The sequence below is a fragment of the Equus przewalskii genome, chromosome 1 (genome assembly GCF_037783145.1).
Source record: "Equus przewalskii isolate Varuska chromosome 1, EquPr2, whole genome shotgun sequence".
Lineage (NCBI taxonomy): Eukaryota > Metazoa > Chordata > Mammalia > Perissodactyla > Equidae > Equus > Equus przewalskii.
This window is the reverse complement of record NC_091831.1, coordinates 1,067,193-1,087,041: the sequence shown is the minus strand read 5'-3', so window position 1 is coordinate 1,087,041 and position 19,849 is coordinate 1,067,193. Positions and strand designations below refer to the sequence as shown.

At 59.6% G+C, this 19,849-nt stretch overlaps 2 protein-coding genes and 1 long non-coding RNA gene across 12 annotated transcripts in view; 2 read left to right on the top strand and 1 right to left on the bottom strand.

Annotated features, from left to right (window-relative positions):
* Positions 1-2,013, top strand: LOC139085213 (uncharacterized). Its single transcript, XM_070631510.1, has 2 exons — positions 1-892; positions 1,144-2,013. Exons 1-2 carry the CDS (start codon positions 51-53, stop codon positions 1,217-1,219), a joined length of 918 nt encoding a protein of 305 aa, XP_070487611.1. The 5' UTR covers positions 1-50; the 3' UTR covers positions 1,220-2,013.
* A 2,133-nt stretch (positions 2,014-4,146) lies between these two features.
* LOC139085214 (uncharacterized) lies at positions 4,147-8,191 on the top strand. Its single transcript, XR_011543363.1, has 5 exons — positions 4,147-4,419; positions 4,539-4,841; positions 6,743-6,844; positions 7,162-7,380; positions 7,514-8,191. It is a non-coding gene; the product is annotated as an uncharacterized lncRNA (long non-coding RNA).
* Positions 8,192-12,519: 4,328 nt separating this feature from the next.
* CFAP46 (cilia and flagella associated protein 46) overlaps positions 12,520-19,849 on the bottom strand; it is a 135,908-nt gene continuing 128,578 nt past the window's right edge. For 4 of the 10 annotated variants that reach the window (XM_070631411.1, XM_070631446.1, XM_070631439.1 and 1 more), the window contains 4 exons: positions 18,997-19,078; positions 18,235-18,371; positions 18,052-18,132; positions 15,906-16,694 (listed from right to left, as the gene is read on the bottom strand). In XM_070631411.1, the coding sequence (XP_070487512.1) occupies positions 16,573-16,694; positions 18,052-18,132; positions 18,235-18,371; positions 18,997-19,078 (422 nt within the window). In that variant the 3' untranslated portion in view covers positions 15,906-16,572. Of the gene's footprint in view, positions 13,524-15,905; positions 16,695-17,574; positions 17,898-18,051; positions 18,133-18,234; positions 18,372-18,996; positions 19,079-19,317; positions 19,432-19,849 lie in introns of those variants that run through there. The other 6 variants (XR_011543343.1, XR_011543348.1, XM_070631422.1 and 3 more) reach the window with 3 other exon arrangements.

The following is a 19,849-nucleotide window of genomic DNA, read 5'->3' as shown; positions in this document are numbered from 1 at the left end:
TGCCTCGCGTGTGCTCCCACTGTGCTGCCCTGGGCGACGCGGCGTGGCGTATGGGGCCGCCTGCTTCGTGTGCAGTGCAGCCCCGCGCGCGTGGGGGTTTCTCTCTCCCCGCTTCTTCGTCCGGGGCCACACTCGCGGGATCCGGGTGTAGCTGCCCCGCAGGCGATCGGCCCCGGTGGAGCCAGGCCCGGGACACTGAGCGTGACCCTCCTGGATTCCCGCGCTGCGTGTGGCCCTGGGTCGGCCTGGCTCAGACACCCGCCTCGTCCTCGCTCGCGTCCCCCTTCCTCGGAGGAAACAGCGCGTGTGCGCCCCGAGAGCCCGCCCGCAGGGAGAAGCTTCGCCCGCAGGGTTTGGGCCCCTCTGGGCTCCCCGGAGGCGGCAGCACAGGCGGCCTAGGCTCGGGCTCTGCTGGGAGCCGCTGCGGGCTTGGGGCGGGGCCAGAGGGGGCGGAGCAGAGCGGAGTGGGAGGGGCGCGGCCGGCTCCGGCCTCTGACCCCCTCTGCGATACAGAGCGGACCCCGGGCGGCAGCGGCCTGACGGTCGTCTGGAGGGAGCCAGAAGGGGCGCACCTGGGTGGGACGACAGGGGCGCGCTACCCTCCCGAAGGGTCCCTGCGACACTGGCTCCGAGGCGGGAGGAAGGCCGCAGCTCCGGGCGCCGCGCTTTGGTTCCTTGCACTACGCGGCGGGGGCCTCCCCAGCCCTTTTTTTACAGCTGAGGAAACAGATCCGAGTCGCTGCTCCGCGCCCCAGCAACCCCACACCCCTGCCCGGGTCTGTCTACGCCGGGTCTCCCCTGAGCAGCGACCCGAACGCTTAGAGTCGCTAGTGAGGCTGCCGTCTCCACTGCCCGCTGAGTGCGCGGCTCTCCAGAGAGCCAAGGGCCGTAGGTGTGGGATGGGGTGCTGGGGTGCGGTTTGAGGGAACCGGGGTGAGTTGGGGGAGCAGGGGCTGTGGAGCGACAGCCGCTCTTTTCCAAGTTGTTCTGGCCGTAGGCGTCTCCGTGCGCACCCCAGGCGCAGTCGTGCCCGGCGCCCCGGCGCTCCCCACTCTCCTGGACCCGCGGCGCGGTCCCCTCCCCTCAGCGCCCCGGGCCCGGTGTATAAAGGCTTGTTAACGCCCTTGTCCTCCCCACCCGCAGTCTCCAGGCGCTCCTCTGGGGCCCGCGCCCTCTCCACGCCATACCTGGGGCTCCCACCCGCACCTCCTCCTCCTGAGTCCCCAGGCGCCGCCCCTCCCGAGGATCGAAAGAAATGCCCCTCCTCCAGGGAATGTCCGGGGGCCGCCTGCCGGGAAGGAGCGGCTCTGGGCTCCCGGCGCCCGGGCTGGTTCCGCCAGAGTGGAGAGGTTCGCGAATGCCACCTCCTGGTCTGGAAGAAAAGCTGCAGATGACGGGGGCCGGCGCTTCTCGGCTCAAACATCTGTCTTCGGAAAGCGGAGAGAGCGCCGTTTGGCAGAGACCTTTGATCATTCGATGTTTATTTATCTGCACCTACTACGTGCCTGGCGCGCCCTCGGAGACCCACGTGGCCGCGGATCACCCGCGGGAGCCGCGGACGAGAAACAAGAACACACGGCCCTTCAGCGCGTGCCCGCAGACGGGGCAGGACCCTGGATGAGGGCTTGGGGGGCGTGGTCAGGGAGGGTGGAGGGCCGGCCAGGGTCAGCAGGTGTCTGAGCCCTAGGCGGGTCAGAGCCCGGGCTGGGGAGGGGACGGGAGGGCCGGTCCGAGGGGCTTGCACCTCGGAAAGGAGCTGGGATTCTACCTCCGACCGCACAGGAAGCCGCTGAGTGCAAAGACCTTATTGGCGAAGTGGGGATTTGTCCCTGAGCTGCCACCTGCCCGCGCCACCCTGCTGTGGTCCCGGGGCTGCCTGGCACAGGGCCCTGGTTTGCCTGCCCACTGGGAGTCGTTTTCAATCTCCGAGCAGATGAGGCGCCCAAACGCGGCTTTGGGTTCAGGGGACTGCTAACCCGGCGTCGGTGGGCATGAAGGAGAGAGACCCTTGAGGTAACCTGATGTCAAACTCAAGGCGCCCCCCATCCCGGGGCTGGGGGGGAGGTGAAAGGGAGGGGGGCGGACACCAGGACCCCTGAGGGGTGGGGCTCAGGGGAGGCCAGGTGCACAGGCCAGTCCTGGAACCTCCGAAGGAAGTGGGCTGGAGCAAATCCCACCCTCCTGGGCAGATGCCCCCCCCCCCCTCCGCCAGGATCCGCAGCCCAGGCAGAGGAGGGAGGGACTGTTTGAAAGGCAGTGGGCACTGAGCGCTGAGGCTGGGAGGGGCACGGATGGGTGGGGAAGGGAGGCCCAGCTGGTCACCCTGGCCCAACGTGATCCCTTCTCCCACCTGCGATATTGCCTGGTCAGCCTGGACACTCCAACTCGGTCTCATCCCCATGTCATAACCAGTGTGCATCAGATGGAGGCCCACAGCGGCCTGTCCCAGCCCTCTCTCGCCACCCTTCTGACCCTGCAGTGGTCAGGTCCGGCTCCTGGACCACTCTCCCCCATCTCTGCGTGACTCACTTTCTCCTTCATCAGGTGTGGGCTGCACACCACCCTCAGCCTTCTGCTTGCTGACCTGCCCCTCTGCAGCGCTGCTCCTGCTGAATGTGCTTGCTGATGCGATCGTCTCCTCCGAGCATGTCAGCATCCAGGTGCAGGGAGCCCACGTGCTCAGGGCCCGTCGGGACTCACTGAACATTCCTGGAAGAAGGAATGAACGTGACCCCAAGCCCCTGCTTCAGAGGGTTTCTCAGAGCCCCGTGTTGGGGTTGGGGGGTATTCTGTGCTCCCCTAGGAAGTGGGCACCACTAAGGAGCCTCCAGGCATCCTGAGCCAAAGGGCATCATGGAGGTTCGCAGGACCCTCTGAAAGAGACTTTCTGTGCCAAGCAGCATCCCCAGGAAGATTCAGGCAAGGCCCTGGGAAGCTGGGCCCCTCGGCGGGGGGGAGACCCCGGAGGTGTGCTAGGGAGGGGGCTGAGGGCTGAGCCCCCATGGCCCACCCCTCCCTGGCAGGCAGCAGTCTGGACAGCAGTCGGGGCCCAGGGGCGTGGGACCTAGTTGCAGGGGGGCAGCTCCCCCTGAACTCTCCAGTGGACCCCCTCCCCCTTGCCCATCCTCCACAGACCTCTGGCTTTGAGGGACCTGACGATCACGCCCAGCCTAGGTCAGGGCCTAGCGCTTCCCACCTTTCAGAGCTCTCCCTGCAAGGCTGCTGTGCCCCGTGCCTCGCCCCCACCCCCCACCCCCGCCTCCGGCGCCTTTTATTTTCTTAAAGTTGTTTATTTTGGTAAATGTAATATCCACAGAAAGTATACATAACACAAGCTCTTGTCATCCAAACCCAAGTTCCTGCCATCATTTTGCCCGACTGGCTTTGCCTTTCTTCTCACTGTGGGGACGCGGCTGCCACAGCGTTGAGGTCTGGGCAGACAGTTTCATGGAGGCCTCGATCCCCAGTCCGCACCCTCGCTACCCTCCCAGAATTCCCTGGGTGTACGGGCTCCATGCAGGTACCGAGCGGGCAGGACTCCTGACCTGACCCTACGACTGGGTCTGTCATTCCCCGCTGTGAAGACATGTGTCTACAGGCCCTCGTAGCTGCTGCAAGGCACCCACATGCGAGTGTCCGCCTCGTGCTGATGGTGTCCAGGTGCTTTTGCTCACTTCTCAGGCCAGCTTCTTCAGAGGCGGGGCACCTCCCACCTCCCAGCCCCGCCAAGGCTCACCTGGGCAGCCCAGTCTGATGTGCAGTCTCGGGTTCTCAATTTCCTGACCTCTGCGATTGGGAGGGCATTGACCACGCACCCGCCCCCTCCGGGCAGCACATCTGGTCTTCCTCCCTCTCGGGCCCTCTTTCTTCCTCTCCTTCCAGGACCCACCCCAGGTCTGCACGGCAGTCTCCACGTGGGCGCCCCACAGGCACCAACCCACCCGGGGCCCAAACTGTGTGCCAAGAGCTTGAATGAATGAGTGGCTGAATGAACGACTGTCCAGCAGAGGCCATTTGGAGCTCAAGGAGGGAAAGTCGGACGTGGGTCTGGTCCCAGCCAAAGGACGTGACGAACATGAACCCTGCCCCCCCAATGACCCCAACCTCCATCTCCCCCCACCCACCCACCTGCCCTCCCCTCTTTAGGAGCCTTTCCCAGTGCTTGCTGTTTTGTTCAACTTTCCTGCTTCTGAGAGGCGCCTGACTCTTGGTTGGAGACCTGTGGCCGCCTGTCCCCCACAGCCACAGCCGAGCGGGGCCAGGCGAGGGCTCTGGCCCCCACTACATGCCCAGTGAGCGGGACCACCTCTCCCCCTGGCTGAGGAGGGCCCAGCTGGGGTGATGCTGCCTCGGGGCCTTCTCACCCTGCTAGCCCCCCACCCCCAGCCCCACCCCGTGCTGGGGGAAGAAGGGAGTCAGGTGAGGGGAGGACGGGGCCGCTACCCAAATCACACAAGGGGCTCCTCAAGGAGGAGTCCAAGGCTGAGGGTGGTGGTCACACAGGCCTCAGAGTGCCCCAAGAATCCTGTCTCCTTCAGGAAAGGACGAGGAGAGGTGGCCATAAATCACCGCTCAGCTAATTCCCCAGGGCCTCGCGGGCACCAGATGTGCGGCCGCGGGTAATGAACGCTCTCCGGGGGCTGCTCTCCGGGGGTGTCTGACCGCGTGCCAAATGCACTAATTGAGCGCCGAGTCCAAGATTTGTGTTCAGGCTCCTGCTCCGCCACCTTCACTGTGCTCCCAGGATGGGATCCCAGCCTTGCTGGCCAGGTGAAAGCTTCCGGAAAGGCTCCCGGCTACACTCCAGTTGGGGGCTAGCCCGCTGTGGGGCTTCCTGGCAGGTGAGGGGGTCAAGCTGTGCCATGACTAGCACCCCCCAGGCATGAGCAGCCTCTCCGGTGCCCCTTCCTGACAATGTCTGGACAGGAGCCCAGGCCCCCGGTGCCCAGAAGCCTTGGCTACCATGGCCACGTGGGAGGAGCTGCCCCGTCATGCAGCCGTCTCTGCCCCCCTGCAGGCGTGGCCTGTGCTCTCTTGGCTTGAACCCCTCTATCCACTTATCCCTGGACTTCAGTAAATGCCCATGGGGAGAGGGGAGAGCGGGGTGCTCCTCTGAGCGGGAGGCCCACGGCACCCAAATTACCGAGAGTCTGACAACTGCGCACGTTGGAGATATTTACACGCCGATCGATGTGCTGCCGCCGCCACTGCTGCGCTGCCGGGGCCCTGCGAGCCGTAAAGGGGGGAGGGCCCGCTTCCCAGAAGCCCTGAGGGCTGGGAGAGAGCTGGAGCAGCAGGCACACGGGGACAGGGGAGGCGGGGCCCGGAGTCCAGCGGGGCGTTGGGTTCAGTCTCCAGGGGAGGAACTGTCTATGATGAGAGCCAACCTGCACGTTTACAGGGTCACAGGGCCGCAGGGTGGAGGGCTGGACCCCAGCCGGGACGTGGTTTCAGGCAAGAGCCGTGGGGTCCCCTGGCCGGCTCCTGGGGGGCCAGGCGTACAGGGAGCTGGTCTAGGGGAAGACTGTGTGGGGCGTTTGCTTGGACCTGGTGCCCTGTCCCCAGGGTCTGTGAGGGGAACAGTCAGGCTCTGGAGACAGGCTCTCTGACTTACGGGGGATATGTCTGCTGCGTGAGTCAGGGCGCACCCCACATTCCTTGTAATGCATGAGGGGCTCCGGCCCCGTTGCGGCCACCACTGCCTGGCCAGTCTGCCTGTCTGGGCGGTAGGTTCAGCAGGGCTGGGGAGGGAGGGAGCTGGGCCCCGTGGTCTGGTCTGGCACACGAGCTCCAAGAGCTCAGAGGCTGTGTGCACTGCCAGGCCCAGCAACCCCTCCCTGCCCCGGGGCTGGGGAGCGGGCACCCCAGCTGCTGGTCTGCAGGGGCCTGTCAGCAGCTGCACTTTATAGCATGGCTGGCCAGTCTCTTCCCACTAAGGGCCCGCCCCAGACAGTTCCCAAGTGCCCCCGCCACGCTTCCCGGTGCCACAGCCTCCCAAGCCTGGATCCACATTTCGAGTCCCCCCAGGGAGGGCCCACTAGAGAATGCGGGTGGCTGGAGGGCACCCGTGAGAGGACGAGTCCCTGAGGAGGAGGTGTGAGGCCCGTTTCCCCTCCAAGGTGGGAACAGGCCCTGCCCTGAGTGGTCCTGGGGGTGTTCCTCTGCAGCCCCCTGCTCGCCAATACAGGCCAAGAGAGAGCCCCACCCTGCCTGGCCTGGACACTCAGGGGTATCCCTGGCACACAGGGGCATCCCGGACACACGGGGTGTTCTGGGCACGCAGGGGCGTCGAGGGCACACAGGCATCCTGGGCCCGCAGCAGTGTCCTGGGCACGCAGGGGCGTCCGGGGCCCTCAGGGGCATCTTGGGCCCGCAGCAGTGTCCTGGGCACGCAGGGGCGTCCGGGACCCTCAGGGGCATCCTGGGCCCGCGGCACTGTCCTGGGCACGCAGGGGCGTCCGGGGCCCTCAGGGGCATCTTGGGCCCGCAGCAGTGTCCTGGGCACGCAGGGGCGTCCGGGACCCTCAGGGGCATCCTGGGCCCGCAGGGACTCAGGCTGGGAGCTCTGGGGCCTCCAGCAGTGGCAGAGACTAACTGACTACAGAAAGCGGCTCTGCCCCTCAGGGACATCCTTGCTGGCTCCCAGGCAGGACAGCATTCTTGGCATCTTCAGTGAAATGATGGTTGTCAGAAATGTGAGTGGAAAGCAGTTTTGTTTTCAAACCAAACTTTATTGTTCCAGTTATGAAGATGGCAGACACTTACTGTAAAACACTGAACAAAGTGAAAAGAGTAAACATCCCCTCATGTCTCAGCACCTGGGATGTCCTTCGGCCATGGTGTGGTGAGCATCCTTGCTAACCTCTCTCCCTTCATTCATTCACTCATTCACTGATCCATACAGGTGCTTAATGAGCACCGGCCCTGTGCCCACTACTGCCCCAGGATGGGGGACAGCGACCTCCAAGGGCAGAGCACCCATGTTGGGGGGTCTCACTGTTTAAGAGACCCTCACATGCACATTACTCACAAGTTTGCTCCCCTTCGCTCTGCACCGTGAGGCAGGCGTCTTCACGTCACTGTTCACAGCCACTCCGTCTTGTGGGTGGACCGTGGTTTACAGACCCAGCACCTGAGGTTTTCCCAATTTTTCACCTTTAGAAGTCGGACTGTGACGCCCCTGGTACACGTGGGGACCTCTGACTCCTTGTTGGACGACTTCCTGCGGGTTGGGCCGCCTGCAGTTTGTGTCGTCCTGGCAGACACACTGCCCTTCTGTCGTCTCATTGTGTGTTTTGCTCTCCACCGCTCCCGTGCTCCCCTCAGTCCTGTCATTCATCATCGCGTGGCTTTTTCTTCTTCCTCTGCGCTGCATAGAGGGTATGGGCCAGGAGCTGCCCCCAGAAGTCCTAGGAGGTCCCGGGGAGGAAGGCGGGCGGTTTGTGTGTGACGTACACACGCATGTGAATGGACAATGTGGCCAGACAGTAACATCTCCACGGTTCAACTCCAGACCGAGCCACAGAGCACAAGGCTGGAAGTTACAGGTGTCCCGAGGACAAACACCAAAATGTTTGGAGTCAAAAATGGCAGAAATGCATAAAGAAGAAAAAGAAACCAACTGTGGCCGTGAACTTCCACTCACCTCCCTGTCATGACAGCCGAGCCAGATGTGGGGCCGGAAGAATATACCCTCAATGTTTCGGATCTAATAAACATATCAAATTCTCTGTCCTGAAACAGAGACATGACACGGTTACAAGAGTTGACCGTACGTTATTCACAAAGAGAATATCGATAGTTTCACCAAAGTAGACACATTGCTTATCTTCTGGGGGCCGAGGGACAGGGGGTGGGTTCACGTCTGAAGTGGGAGCTGCCCGTGGAAACAGGCGGAGTGGAAACCTGCCATGACAGCCTCGCTAATATAATAGCGTTCTGAAAAATGTGTGTGTCATTTCATTAAATAGATTAATGTCATCTCATCATTAAATATATGAGCATTTTCTCAGAGAAGAAGCCTGCAAGTGCTTGTGGGCACCGAGCCCTCCTCCGGAGGGGGCCTGGTGAGGGAGCGAGGTCAAGCTCGAATTTTCTTCTCTGTGTTCTCTGGTGCACTTTGCTTTTTGTCCTATGAGCACGGATTACTTTTATTAATAAAAACAATAAAGGCCTGCAGTTCAGGAAATGAGAGCAGCACAAGTGGGACGTGTCACCACAACTGATTCCCAGTGTCCGGGAGTTCCTGGAAGCATCATGTCTAAGCTCTGAGACCAGTCTCGCTGGGGTTAGGGAAGCTCAGAGGCACCCGCCCAGTTGCTGTCACCATCGGTCCCTGGTGCGTGACAGGGCGGCGTGGGGCTTTTCCCAAGGGAAGCACTGGGCTGGAGGCAGCCAGGTCCAGAGGGAGCAGCGTCGCTGTCAGGGCTGCGAACGATGGCATCATTACAGACCGCGCCTCTGCAGGAATTTCAGAAGAAGACGAAGAAAAGGGGGATCTGTTGTTACTGTTAGAGATGGGGCAAGGAGGAGAGAGAGCTCCTCCTGCCAGATTCAGAGGAAAAGCACAGTTGCTTGGATTTTTAACAGCGATTCTTCCCCAAGGACTTAAGATGCCTGATTATATGTACGTTTCTGTCCCTGACCCACGTTCCCACGACATCCTGCGGCCTCAGTCACATCTCTCGTTCTGCTGGCCTCCCCCTCCAGTTTACAGAGAAGCTGATGGCGTGTTCCACTTTATAAACACGAAATATTCTAGATCCAACTGACTGATATGCCTCATCTACCCCTGGGGGAAACAAGCAGATTATCAGGTCTAATAAAATTTTATTGGTGTGAAATCCTTTTCCAGTTGGCTTTTAGAAATAATATTAATCTCTTAACCACTTATATACCTGTAGAAGTAAGAAAACTTTAAAAAGTAAAAAGAAATCACTCCTTGTGCTGTAAATATGTTGCCTCTCTGAATTTTTTTTCTTGCTAAAGCTGTAGCTCAGAAAACAGTGTCACTGTGACTTGAATTAATGTCTTTGATTACTAGGTTACAAGAAAAGGAGCAAAACTTACTTTTGAACAAGTTAAATGTTTTAACACCCGAATTGAATTGTCAGGAAAAAGTTCACATCCCGTTCTTAACCAAGATGCCTCTCTGGACAGATGACGCTGATTGAATAAGTTTGCTGTAAAAGTCCTGTGTGTCTTCTCCCATCTGTGCCGTGTAAAACACTGTCAGCACACTGTTCTGATTTATGCATGTTCGGTTATTTTTTTCGTTAACAGCCTAATTATGTGACTTCCTGAATGTCCTCTCCTGGGATGGCGTGTCAGAAGGATCCGGTTAGGGCCGTGTTTTGGGCTGTGCTGATGGACGGGCAGAGGCGTCTGTAGGCAGAGGGGTTGCACATCTTCCCCTGGGAATCCAGTGGGGAGGTGGCCTGAGGTCCCAGAGGGGGCTGCCACTCTTGGTGGGATTCCAGGCTGGGCGTGTCTAGGAACCAGGCCCTGCTTCACAGCCTGTGTGAGTGGCGACGTAGGTCAGCGTGGGCGTGGGCTCATCCTAAGGACTGGGCCCGGAGGGCTGGCTCCAGTCAAGCCGTCCCTGGAGTTCCCGCTTTTGCTGCTGTGCATTCGAAGGGCTGTGAAGAGCATCCAGCGGCGAGCCTGGGAAGTGGCTGCTGTGAGGAGAGGCGAGGGGGCTGGCGGCCGTCCCCACCGTGGACGAGGCCCTGGCTGCTCGGCTGCTGGCCCGGCTCTTGGCGCCCAGCTCCTGCCGTGTGTGCCTGGAGCTCTGGCCACTTGGGCGGAGACTTAGAGACAGGACACTTCCCATTCATGAGTCACCTGTGGACAGGTCACACGGCCACCAAATGGGGAGCTTGGGCAAGGCCAGGCTGGTCGGGGAGAGAAACCAGCAGGGAAGTGGTTCTAGAGCTTCTGTGGGGTCACACAGCCACCTGCTGAATCACCCAGAGGCTGAGGACAGTGTGAGAGGCAAGCCCAAGTGGTATGACGCATGGGGGAGGAGAGAGGCCTGGGGGCCAGAGCCCGTCAGAGGGAGGACGGCCCAGTGCGTGGCCTAGGGCAGGACAGCCCACCTGAGCCCAGGGCACCTCACGTGAGTCCAGGACTCCTCACCTGTGCCCGGGACACCTTATCTGAGCCCAGGACCCCTCACCTGTGCCTGGGACACCTCATCTGAGTGCAGGACACCTCACCTGAGCCTGAGACCCCTCATCTGTGCCTGGGACCCCTCACCTGAGCCCAGGACCCCTCACCTGTGCCTGGGACACCTCATCTGAGTGCAAGACACCTCACCTGAGCCCGGTACCTCTCACCTGAGTATGGGCTTTGATCCTGTGCAGGCTGAAGGTTGCTCTCTTCACCGTTATGAGAGACTGAAAATGGGCACATTTGATGCCAGAACAATGTGTAAAATGTTAGTGGGGTGAAATGTATCACAAAGGAGACACAGCAATAAATGGAAAACTGGGAAGGATGTTTCAAAGACGGAAGAAAATTAGCATTCATATTATACAAAGAACTAGAAATTAAAAACAAAAAGAGAAGGCCAGCACCAGTGGATGGTGGTTAAGTTCACCATGCTCCGCTTCTGTGGCCCAGGTTTGGTTCCCAAGCATGGACCTACACCACTCGTCTGTCATGCTATGGCGGCAGCTCACATACAAAAAGAGAAAGATTTGCAACAGATACTAGCTTGGGGCTAATCTTCCTCAGCAGCAAAACAAAACAAAACACAAAAAGATAAACCCAATAGAAGAAAAGGACAAGTCATGACTAAGAAACTCACAGAACAGGAAATCCAAATGGCCACCAAGTACATGAAAGGATGCCCAACCCACCAGGTGAGGAAATTCATTAAAATCAGCAGGGATGTCCCACCCGCCATGGCAGCCCTGGGCCCACCTGCACCCACCTGTCCCCACCACCCGGCTCAGTGGCTTTGCCTGGGGCTCCAGCTCCAGCTTATCGGGGGGGTAGTTCTGAGCCCAGGAGCGGCTTCAAAGAGGATGTTTCCCAGGGGGCTGGCCCCGTGGCTGAGTGGTTAAGTTCGCGCGCTCCGCTGCAGGCGGCCCAGTGTTTCATTGGTTTGAATCCTGGGCGCGGACATGGCACTGCTCATCAGACCACGCTGAGGCAGCGTCCCACATGCCACAACTAGAAGAACCCACAACGAAGAATACACAACTATGTACCGGGGGGGCTTTGGGGAGAAAAAGGAAAAAATAAAATCTTTAAAAAAAAAAAAAAGAGGATGTTTCCCGGGGTTCCAGGCTTGGGCAGGATGGTCCCTTGTCTCAATCTGGCTTGATGGGTTCAAGTACCCTAGTCCCTCTGTGCCCCCAGCCCAGAGCTGGCTTGGAGCAGGTGCCCAGGAGAAGGGGAGGGGAAGAGGGGCGTGGGGGCCCTGATCTCGGGGCTCCGGGCAGAGGACATCCGCCTGCACCTTATTATCTTCACGCCATCTCTCGTCTCTTGTCACAAAGAATTAAAATCTATAATAAGAAAATTTAAGAGCTCCCCTGTAATTTGGCCCATCAGCTCCATCCCAGCCATTAGCCAACCGCATGGGGGTATTAATCTAGTCGTCTCCCTCTGGTCTCAATGAATCGTGATAAAAATGTCAAACAATTAGATTATATTGGCCAACAGCGCCAGTGTGATTGAGCGGCGAGGCAGGGCGCGTCCTGAATCACCCTGACAAAGGGAGCCGCTGCACCCCGCCATAAATCCCTACCCCCTGCCCCCCGCTTCTGTCGTGGGCCCAGCTCTGGGAGGCACAGGGGTGAGGGATGGGGCCGTGCAGAGGTCAGTGTCAGACCAGTGAGCAGGGCCGTCCCGAGGGAACCCCGATGCTGGGGGGCCTGGACGGTGGGAGGGGGGTCTCTGGGGACCAGAGTGATGCTGGTGGGGAGCAGGCAGCCCCTGGGGGCCAAGACTCCTCTGAGAGTCTCCAGGTCCCCACGGGTCGCTTCCCCACGGAGACACTCTATGCAGAAGGGCGGGCACCCGGGAAGGCACCCAGAGTCCGGGCTGAGATCCTCAGGCCAGACCCGCGGTCACAGGGGAGGAGGCCTGGGGCTTGTCCCTGCCGCTCCGGCCTCGGCCCTGAGGCTGGGGGACGGTTTGCAGCAGCCGCTGTGCCCAGGGCTCCGCCCGGCCTGCCCTTCCCAGGAACCATGCGGCCACCTTCTTTTTTCAGGGTGAAGACGTATTGAAAATTGATTTCTCTGTTGGAAATGGGATAATTAAACTGGTTGTTTCTATCTTCATCATCGTCATAATAAAATGAGAGGACAGCAGGGTTATGCCTGGCGTGAAGTAATATTGTATGTCCTAATGCAAGGGAGCATTAATTGAATACAAATGGCCTTTCTTGAAGTTGCTGGGTTATATTTCAGAGATATGGGATAATGATGCCAGTTAATCATTTTTACAAGATATAAAATTACTGGCTCCTCTAGGAAGATCATTAAGGAAAACAATTGTTCACAGCAATTGAAAATAGAGTTTTAATTATTTAACACAGAAATTAAACTATTAAGACACCAGTGTTGGCTGAGGGAACTTAATAGAAATTTATACACAAGCGTCTGTGAACATTTTACTTTTATTAACCCACCTAATTTCTTCATCCAAATCAGTCTGGAAGGCCTGTTTTCACTGTGCTCGTGAGTTAACTGCCTGGCGAGGAGGGCAGGCCCCGCGTCCGAGGCCCAGGGAGACGGGGAGCCCGCGGAACCACAGACTAGCCTCCCGGGAGGAGCAGCTGCGCCCTCCCAGCGGGCACGGGACATCCACTGGGATTCCTGGGGGGGGCCAGGAGCCCAGAGTGCCTGTGCCAGGAGGTAGGGGCAGCAGGCCATGGCGGACAGAGGCCAGGCTCTCCCACGCTACAGGCAGCTGGGGACTGGGAAGGGCAGGCATGAGGTGGCCACCACATGGAGGGTGACCTTGGTGCCCAGGGGATGCTATTCTGTGGAGATGAGATGAGGAATGAACGTAAAGTGTTGGCACAGAGCCTGGAGCTGGGGCCACCCACCTCACAGGTCACCTGAGTGTGACCCCGAGTGGGCTCTGGCAGGCGGGGTCCTGACCCCGGCTGCGGGTTCCAGAGCCCACATTACCTGGCCTGGGTGGCAGGGGCACCAGGTGTACCCAGTGCCCTGAGTGCCCTCATCCTCAGGTCCCCCCCATGACGAGGGTCCCCCCAGACTGCCTCACCCCAGCCGGGGAGGCCCACCCTCCACGCCTGGGGGACCCCCAGTCCTGGGGCACTGGGTCCTCCATGTTTGCAAGGGGCCTGGCTGAGGGCAGGGAAGCTTTCAACAAGGATTCTGACCTAAAATCCAGAAGTGGGAAGTCCTCTCCCGCGTTAAGGGGAAACACAGCGGAGCTCGCTGTGGAAGAACGAAGCAGAGGAAAACCAGAAACCCACCAAACGTGGACTTTTGGTGTGGGCTGCTTTTTTCTCCTTCAATTTTTCTTATTTTCCAAATTTCCTACAATAAAACAAGTTTTAAAAAAATCTTATTTTAAAAATATGGAAATCATTATTTCAAAACATAAATTAAGAAAACAAATCAAACTTTAAAAGGGTGATGAACAGCAAGAACAGAACGCGTTGGCGTTTGCCTGGGACAGAGGGGCCTGGACGCTGCGGGGACACAGGACTGTGGGCTGGGAGGACGCTGCCTCCCCTAACACACGTGCGGGTCTCGGAGCTGGGGCGGGGTCAGGCCCCCGGCGGCCCCAGGCCAGGTGCTGCCTTCTCCAGGGGAGAGGATGGCCCCAGTGACCAGCTCATGGTCAGCAGCCTGGGTAGAGCTCAGCTTGGACCAGAGCAGGTGGCCGGAGACCCCCACCCCCACCCCACACACACGGGTCCCCTGGCTTCCGGGAAGTCAGGGGCTGAGCGTGGGCAGTGGCGGTCATCTCCTGCAGCCTCCAGGCCCCTGGTGCCAGGGCACCCACATCCTTCCTGGAAACCATTCAGAACCTGCAGGTCTGGTCTCTCCCTTGAAAGGCTGTCCACCCCTCGAACTACATTCTGTCTCCTATTACTGCCAATAAATCCCCAGTGATCTCCTTTCTCCTTATAGTTTTTAGGGTTACATAAATTTCACCTACGTAATTTTTTCATGCTTGAATATATTACAGAATGCCACTGCTGTTAGAGCAGCTAATTGATAATGTGATTTGTTCTGTTGCTGGGACATAACTCAGAAAGTTATTTCAGAGCCTGTGAGACGGGGACGGCACTCCGGGTAACATTTCTCACGTGAGCAGACGCAGCGTAAGGGAACAGATGTGAGGCTGCACAGATGAAATATTTCCAGAAGCTTTTATTCTTGTTGTTTGGGTGGGTGCCAACATCTTTCTAGAAGAAAGCTCATATTTTTAGTGCTGCTCTGATTTGAATTTATTCCCTGGTCATTAGTTAGCTTTTTTTAAAAAAACTGGAACATGTGTATATATTTGAAAAAAGGAAAAATCAAACAGAAAAGATGGGACTCACCACCTTTCAAGATTACCAAAGATGAGCTTTTTCTTTATCTTTTCTGTTGAATTAATTACAGATTCACAGGAAGTTGCAGACAGTACAGGCAGGGCTGGCCCTGCATGTAGCTTCCCCGGGGCAATGTCAGAAACAGCTGCCAGGAGCTGAGGCTGGTGCAGCCCTGGGCACGCTGTGGCCACATTCCCTTTTCACTGCTTCTTACAGGTGTCTGCACCGGTGTTTGTGTGTGTGTGTGTAAGCTGTGACATGTCACCCCACATATAGATTGGTGTCACTGACACAATCAAGATGCAGAACTGGTCTGGCACCCCAGGGTCTCCCAGGGCCCAGCCTGCAGCCCCTAGGGAGGGGTGAGTGGGGTGTTTTCTTAAATATCCACAGCCCAGCGCCACCAGACCCCCAGAGCCCTGCAGGAGGTGGGTCTGCCTGGGAAACAGCACCACAGGCTCCTCCCCCAGTGAGGCCCTCTCCCTGCACAGGCCCCTTCAGGGCCCCAGGAACTGCCGGGTGCTGGGGACATCAGGGCCAGCAAAGTCCAGGGCTGGCCACTCAGCCAAGAGGCATTTGGAGAGAGTGGGTGCCCCGCTCAAATCCTGCTGGGCCCCATGGACATGCAGTCCCCACAGTGGGAGAAAGGTGCCCAGAGTCAGAGGGGCCAGCAAGGGGGTCAGAGGGTGGGCACTGCCCTGGGCGGGGGCTCCACAGCCTGGAGTGTTCTGGAGGAGCACAATCCTGCCCTTCTATGCCCTCGAGTCCCCCCGGGGCGTCTCTTCGGACGCTGAGGGACATGGGCACAGAGCCAGGAGAGTCGGGCCTCCTGCGGAGCACAGCAGGCAGAACCGCCAGGCTGCACCATGGAGCCAGCCCCACAAGGCTCACGTCACCCTGTGGCGGCTCTCTCCACTTGTCGTGGTGTGTCGGGTCCCAGGCTGAAGACACAGCCCCAGCCTGAGCCCTGGTGGCGGGAATGCACAGGACCGGCTGACACCCAGTGGTGCTTGGAGCTTGGCTGGCCTGTCTCTCCCTCCCATCTCGCTGGCCGCAGTCTCACGCGGACTGGAGGCCCTGGGCTGGGGGCAGGGCCGTGCAGCCCTCAGGGACAGCCTACAGTGGCCACACGTGCCTCTGCAGAGCCGGCTGGAAGGAGGACATGCCCCTTCCCTGGGGACACGCCTCCTCTACTGGACGCGGGCCCCCGGGGAAGGCCCCAGGCGGAGGGCTGGGGCTCATTTCGGAGTGCTCCCTCTGTGGAGGCTGAAGGAGGTGCTGGTGTCCCTGCGGCGGGCAGGAAGGGGTGGCAGCCAGAGCCATCGCTGGTTCCAGACCGAGCCCCTGGGGGCACAGGCACCACACCACCACAGAGGCTGATTCAATTGTTTACTGAAGCACCTCAACTGAAAACAAGTCTGTCCTGACATGGCTTCTGATCAGGACAGGGCAGGAGCGCCTGGGATGTACTCTGAGAGGGGCTGTCCCCTGAGGGACCAGGAGCCTTGTCCCCAGGGAAAGGAGTCTGCCGTCAGCCAGAAGTTGTCTGTGGAGGCCCACGTGCTGCTGAAGCCTTGTAGGAGGTGGAGACCACCCCTGTCCCAACACCCCATGGGGACCCGGCCCCCCCTGGATTGAGACCACCCTGGGTGCACAGGGCAGGGGAGGGTGCTAGGGGTTGACCCCTGATGCATTCCTCACCCCACCCACCCCTCTGAGCCCCAGAGATATTCTCCTCCCTCCACGAGGGTCCTGTGGGTGCTGGGTGGTAGGCGGTCTGGAGGGGGGGAGCCACAAAGCAGGCCAGACCCTGGGTGGGTCCTGGCCTGACAGTGGTGATGGAGGCAGGCGCCGCCGTGAGCAGAACTGGAGGGGTGGAGGGAACCTGGGTAGTGCAGCCCTGCAGGAGGCACTGGAGGAGGGGCTGGGGCCGTGGCCAGGGCCGGAACTCCTGAGGAACTGGGAGGGACAGCCGTAGGTGGGAATGGAGTGTGTCCAGGGCGGTGAAGCAGGGCTGTTGGGAGGCGGGGCCCAGGCCTCCATCAGCCGATGGCCAGGTGTGGCAGCCCATAGAGAACCAAGTTGAGGGCAACAGGGAGCAGCTTAGAGCCGTGGGGCAGTGGCCGGAACATGAATTTCTCCCTGGAGGTCTGCGGAGACTCACCTGAGGGGAGAGCGGGACAGGGGCCTGTGAAATGCGAGGCTCATGGGCGGCAGGACGTCCGGCCGTGGGGGCAAGCAGGGAGGGAGGTGAGGGTGCTCCTGGCTCTGCCTCTGGATGCAGCCCGGGCCTGGACGCTGCCACATGTCCTTTACAGATGGGGACACTGAGGCTGGAAGGCAGCCAGCGCACAGCCAGGGAGTGACCGACTGCACCAGGACTGGACCTGCCTGACCCCAAGGCCCACTCTCCCCTCCACACCACGGCCTGGCACTGAGTGCTGTAAGAATCCAGAAGGTTCTACCAGCTGACGCTGCCTCTGCTACAACCGGCTGCCACCACTGACTGCAGGGAAGGCCTGCACAGGATCGGGGTTTGTCCCTCCGCGCCCCATGGACATCAGAACCAACAACAGAGGTCGCAGGAGCCACGGTTCGCCCCTCCTCTACCTGATGGAAGAGGAACGTGCTGGCAGCTCTTCAGCCAGCAGAGCCACGCGGCTTCTGTTTCTGTCCCGGTTTATCGCTCCTGTTCCCAATGAGCTGGAATCCTACCCACCTCCACCCACCTGCCAACACCTGTTCACTCACCCACTCACCCATTCATGTACTCACCCATTCCGTCACTCACCCATTCATTCGTTCACTTATTTAGTCCTCACCCGCCCACTCTCTCATTCATGTTCTCACTGATTCATTTGCTTACTCATCCATTCATTCATTACTCACTCATTTGCTCACTCACCCATTCGTTCCCACACCCATTCATTCCTGTACTCTTTCATTCATTCTCTCATCCAGTCATTCACTCATTCAACAAGCATTTATTCAGCAACTACATCCCAGGCACTGCAGACTATGTGATTTTTAAACGTTAAGCTCCGTTTTGTGTGGTATACTTTGGAGATTTCATGATTTTGAATCACCATGGGATGTGTCTTTCTCAGTTATGGCAGGTTATTCCTTTAAGGTAGAGCTATAACCAGCATTGTATTGAAGTTGTTTTCACACCGCTAGCTGTGAAGCTGTTGCCAGTGTGACATCAGGGTTCCGCTTGCTCTGAAGGATGAGCGGGGGGCTTCCTCGTTCCCAGAGAGTGTCCCTGGCTTTTAGAATCTGTGTGACTTGAGCTGCTGCAGAGACGAATCAGCAGTTCTGATGCTGCCGTGCCCCCGGGGCCTCTGACACCAGCTCTCCCTGTGGGCCCCTGTTCGTAAGGAGGCGCCTGCTGACCTCTGGAGGCCGTGCAGGAACACAGCAAGTGGGGATGCCTCGACCCTCAGGGCTGCGGGGACGGTGGTCTCGAGGGGCAGCACACAGCCTGAAGGGACAAGCCGTGAGGCGGGAAGCGTTCTAGTTACCGTGGTTGGCCACTTCGCTGGCTTCCATCTTCTGAAGGAGACGGACTGCTCTCCCGACCGGCTTGCCAAGTGTCAACAGATCTAGAGCAGAAACTCCCTTCAGACAGGCTGTGGACACTGCGGCAGGCTTCTGGGGAAGCCTGAAGGGCTGCGAACAGGCCCAAGGTGCCCACTTCCACTCACTTTCCCACAAGATGCTGGCACGCAGCGCGTTGTCCTGCAGGAGTGTCGGCCACTGGTTCGCCAAGATGCTCCTGACCCCCACCAGACTCAGAAGGATGGCAGTCTTGAGAGGCCCCTCCAAGGACAGCTGGGGTGCACTGCAGGGGACCCAGCTCCCTGGGCTAGTACCAAGGGCCCCCCACCCCCGTCCACAGCCCAAATGGCACCAAGTGTTGGAACGTGTACTTAGACTGACAGCTCTTAGAGCTCTTGAAAGAATCCAGAACTCCTACACATCCCCAAGTTAGCTGGCATCTAACGAGGAAAGGCGTTTCGGAGCGCTGCCACATCCCTCCAGACGGCTCCCAGTCACAGGGTGGAGTCAGGAGAGGAGGCCTCCACCACAAAGGGGAGGGCGCCCTCCGCCAGCTCGGCAGCCCACAGAGGCCCTGGGGCTTGTGACACAGGGAAACTCTGAAGCCAGGGTGCCCCAGCTGCCGGCCCTCTGTCTCCTGGCCCAATCCTGCAGGCCTCAGGGCTCCAGCCTGGCCTGGAGTCGGCCGCAGGAGCTGCCCCCCACCCACGCGCCCCCAGAGACTTTGCCAGGGGAGGGTTTGAGAAATCATGGAGCCCTGGCTCCCTTGTGGGGCTCTGCCTGTGGGTTCAGGGGCACTCTGTCTCCCTGCGTCCCCAAGGGGCACAGCCAGTGCTCATCTACCGCCCAGGCCACCCCATCAGTGGCCCGGCTGCTGGCTAGAGCCGTGCGGAGGGGACTTCAGGCACCTCTTGTTCTCCGAGACCTCCAGCTGCCGCCGCATGCTCTCGTAGGACCGAGTCAGGTCCAGCACGACCATCATCTGGCACTCTGCAGGGCATGAGGGGCGGCTCAGGGGCTGGGCACCCGGGAGAGGAGGCCATGCAGGCTGGCGTCACCCAGGGCGAGGGTGGGTCATGGAAACCCAGCCCAGTCTGCCCGAGCCTCAGACCTGACGACCACAGGCCCTTTCTGGGGTCCACTGGCCGCACAGGCACACGGGAGCCATGGACCCTTCACAGCCTCCCTGTGTGACGAGGCCGGGCCATGGGGAAGGGGTGGGAAGCCCACTCCGGGCCTGCTGCAGCTCTCCCCGCCGGCAGAGGGGTCTCAGCTCCCAGCACTCCACACCGACAAGGCGTCCCAGCCATGGGGCAGTCACAGGTACACCCGGCCCAGGTCCACTGAAAGAGGCACCAGTGTCCGCAATGCAAGGCTTGGGTGTGAGTGTGCAGGGAGCCCCAGGAGCACAGAGCCGACGCCCCACTTCCCCGCAGGCGGGCAGGCAGAATCTCCAGCTGTGCGAGGACAGGCCTCAGCTGGAGCAGCAGGGGCCCCCGGCGATGCTGTGGCCCTGCGTGCCGCCTGGGGAGCTTACGGGTTTCTCCGACTTCGCTCGCCATCTCTTGAGACGGCTTGCAATGAAAGTACCCAAGAAGCCCTGTTTCCACCTCCCCCTGGGGTAAGGAATCCTTCCAGGTGACCTGCACATGGGTGGGAGGCATCTCTGAAGGGTCCCCTGAAAGGGCCCCCCACCCACGACTGTGCAGAGTGGCCTGCTGCCCAGGAGAAGGTCACCCCCAAGAAGGCCAGACCAACCCC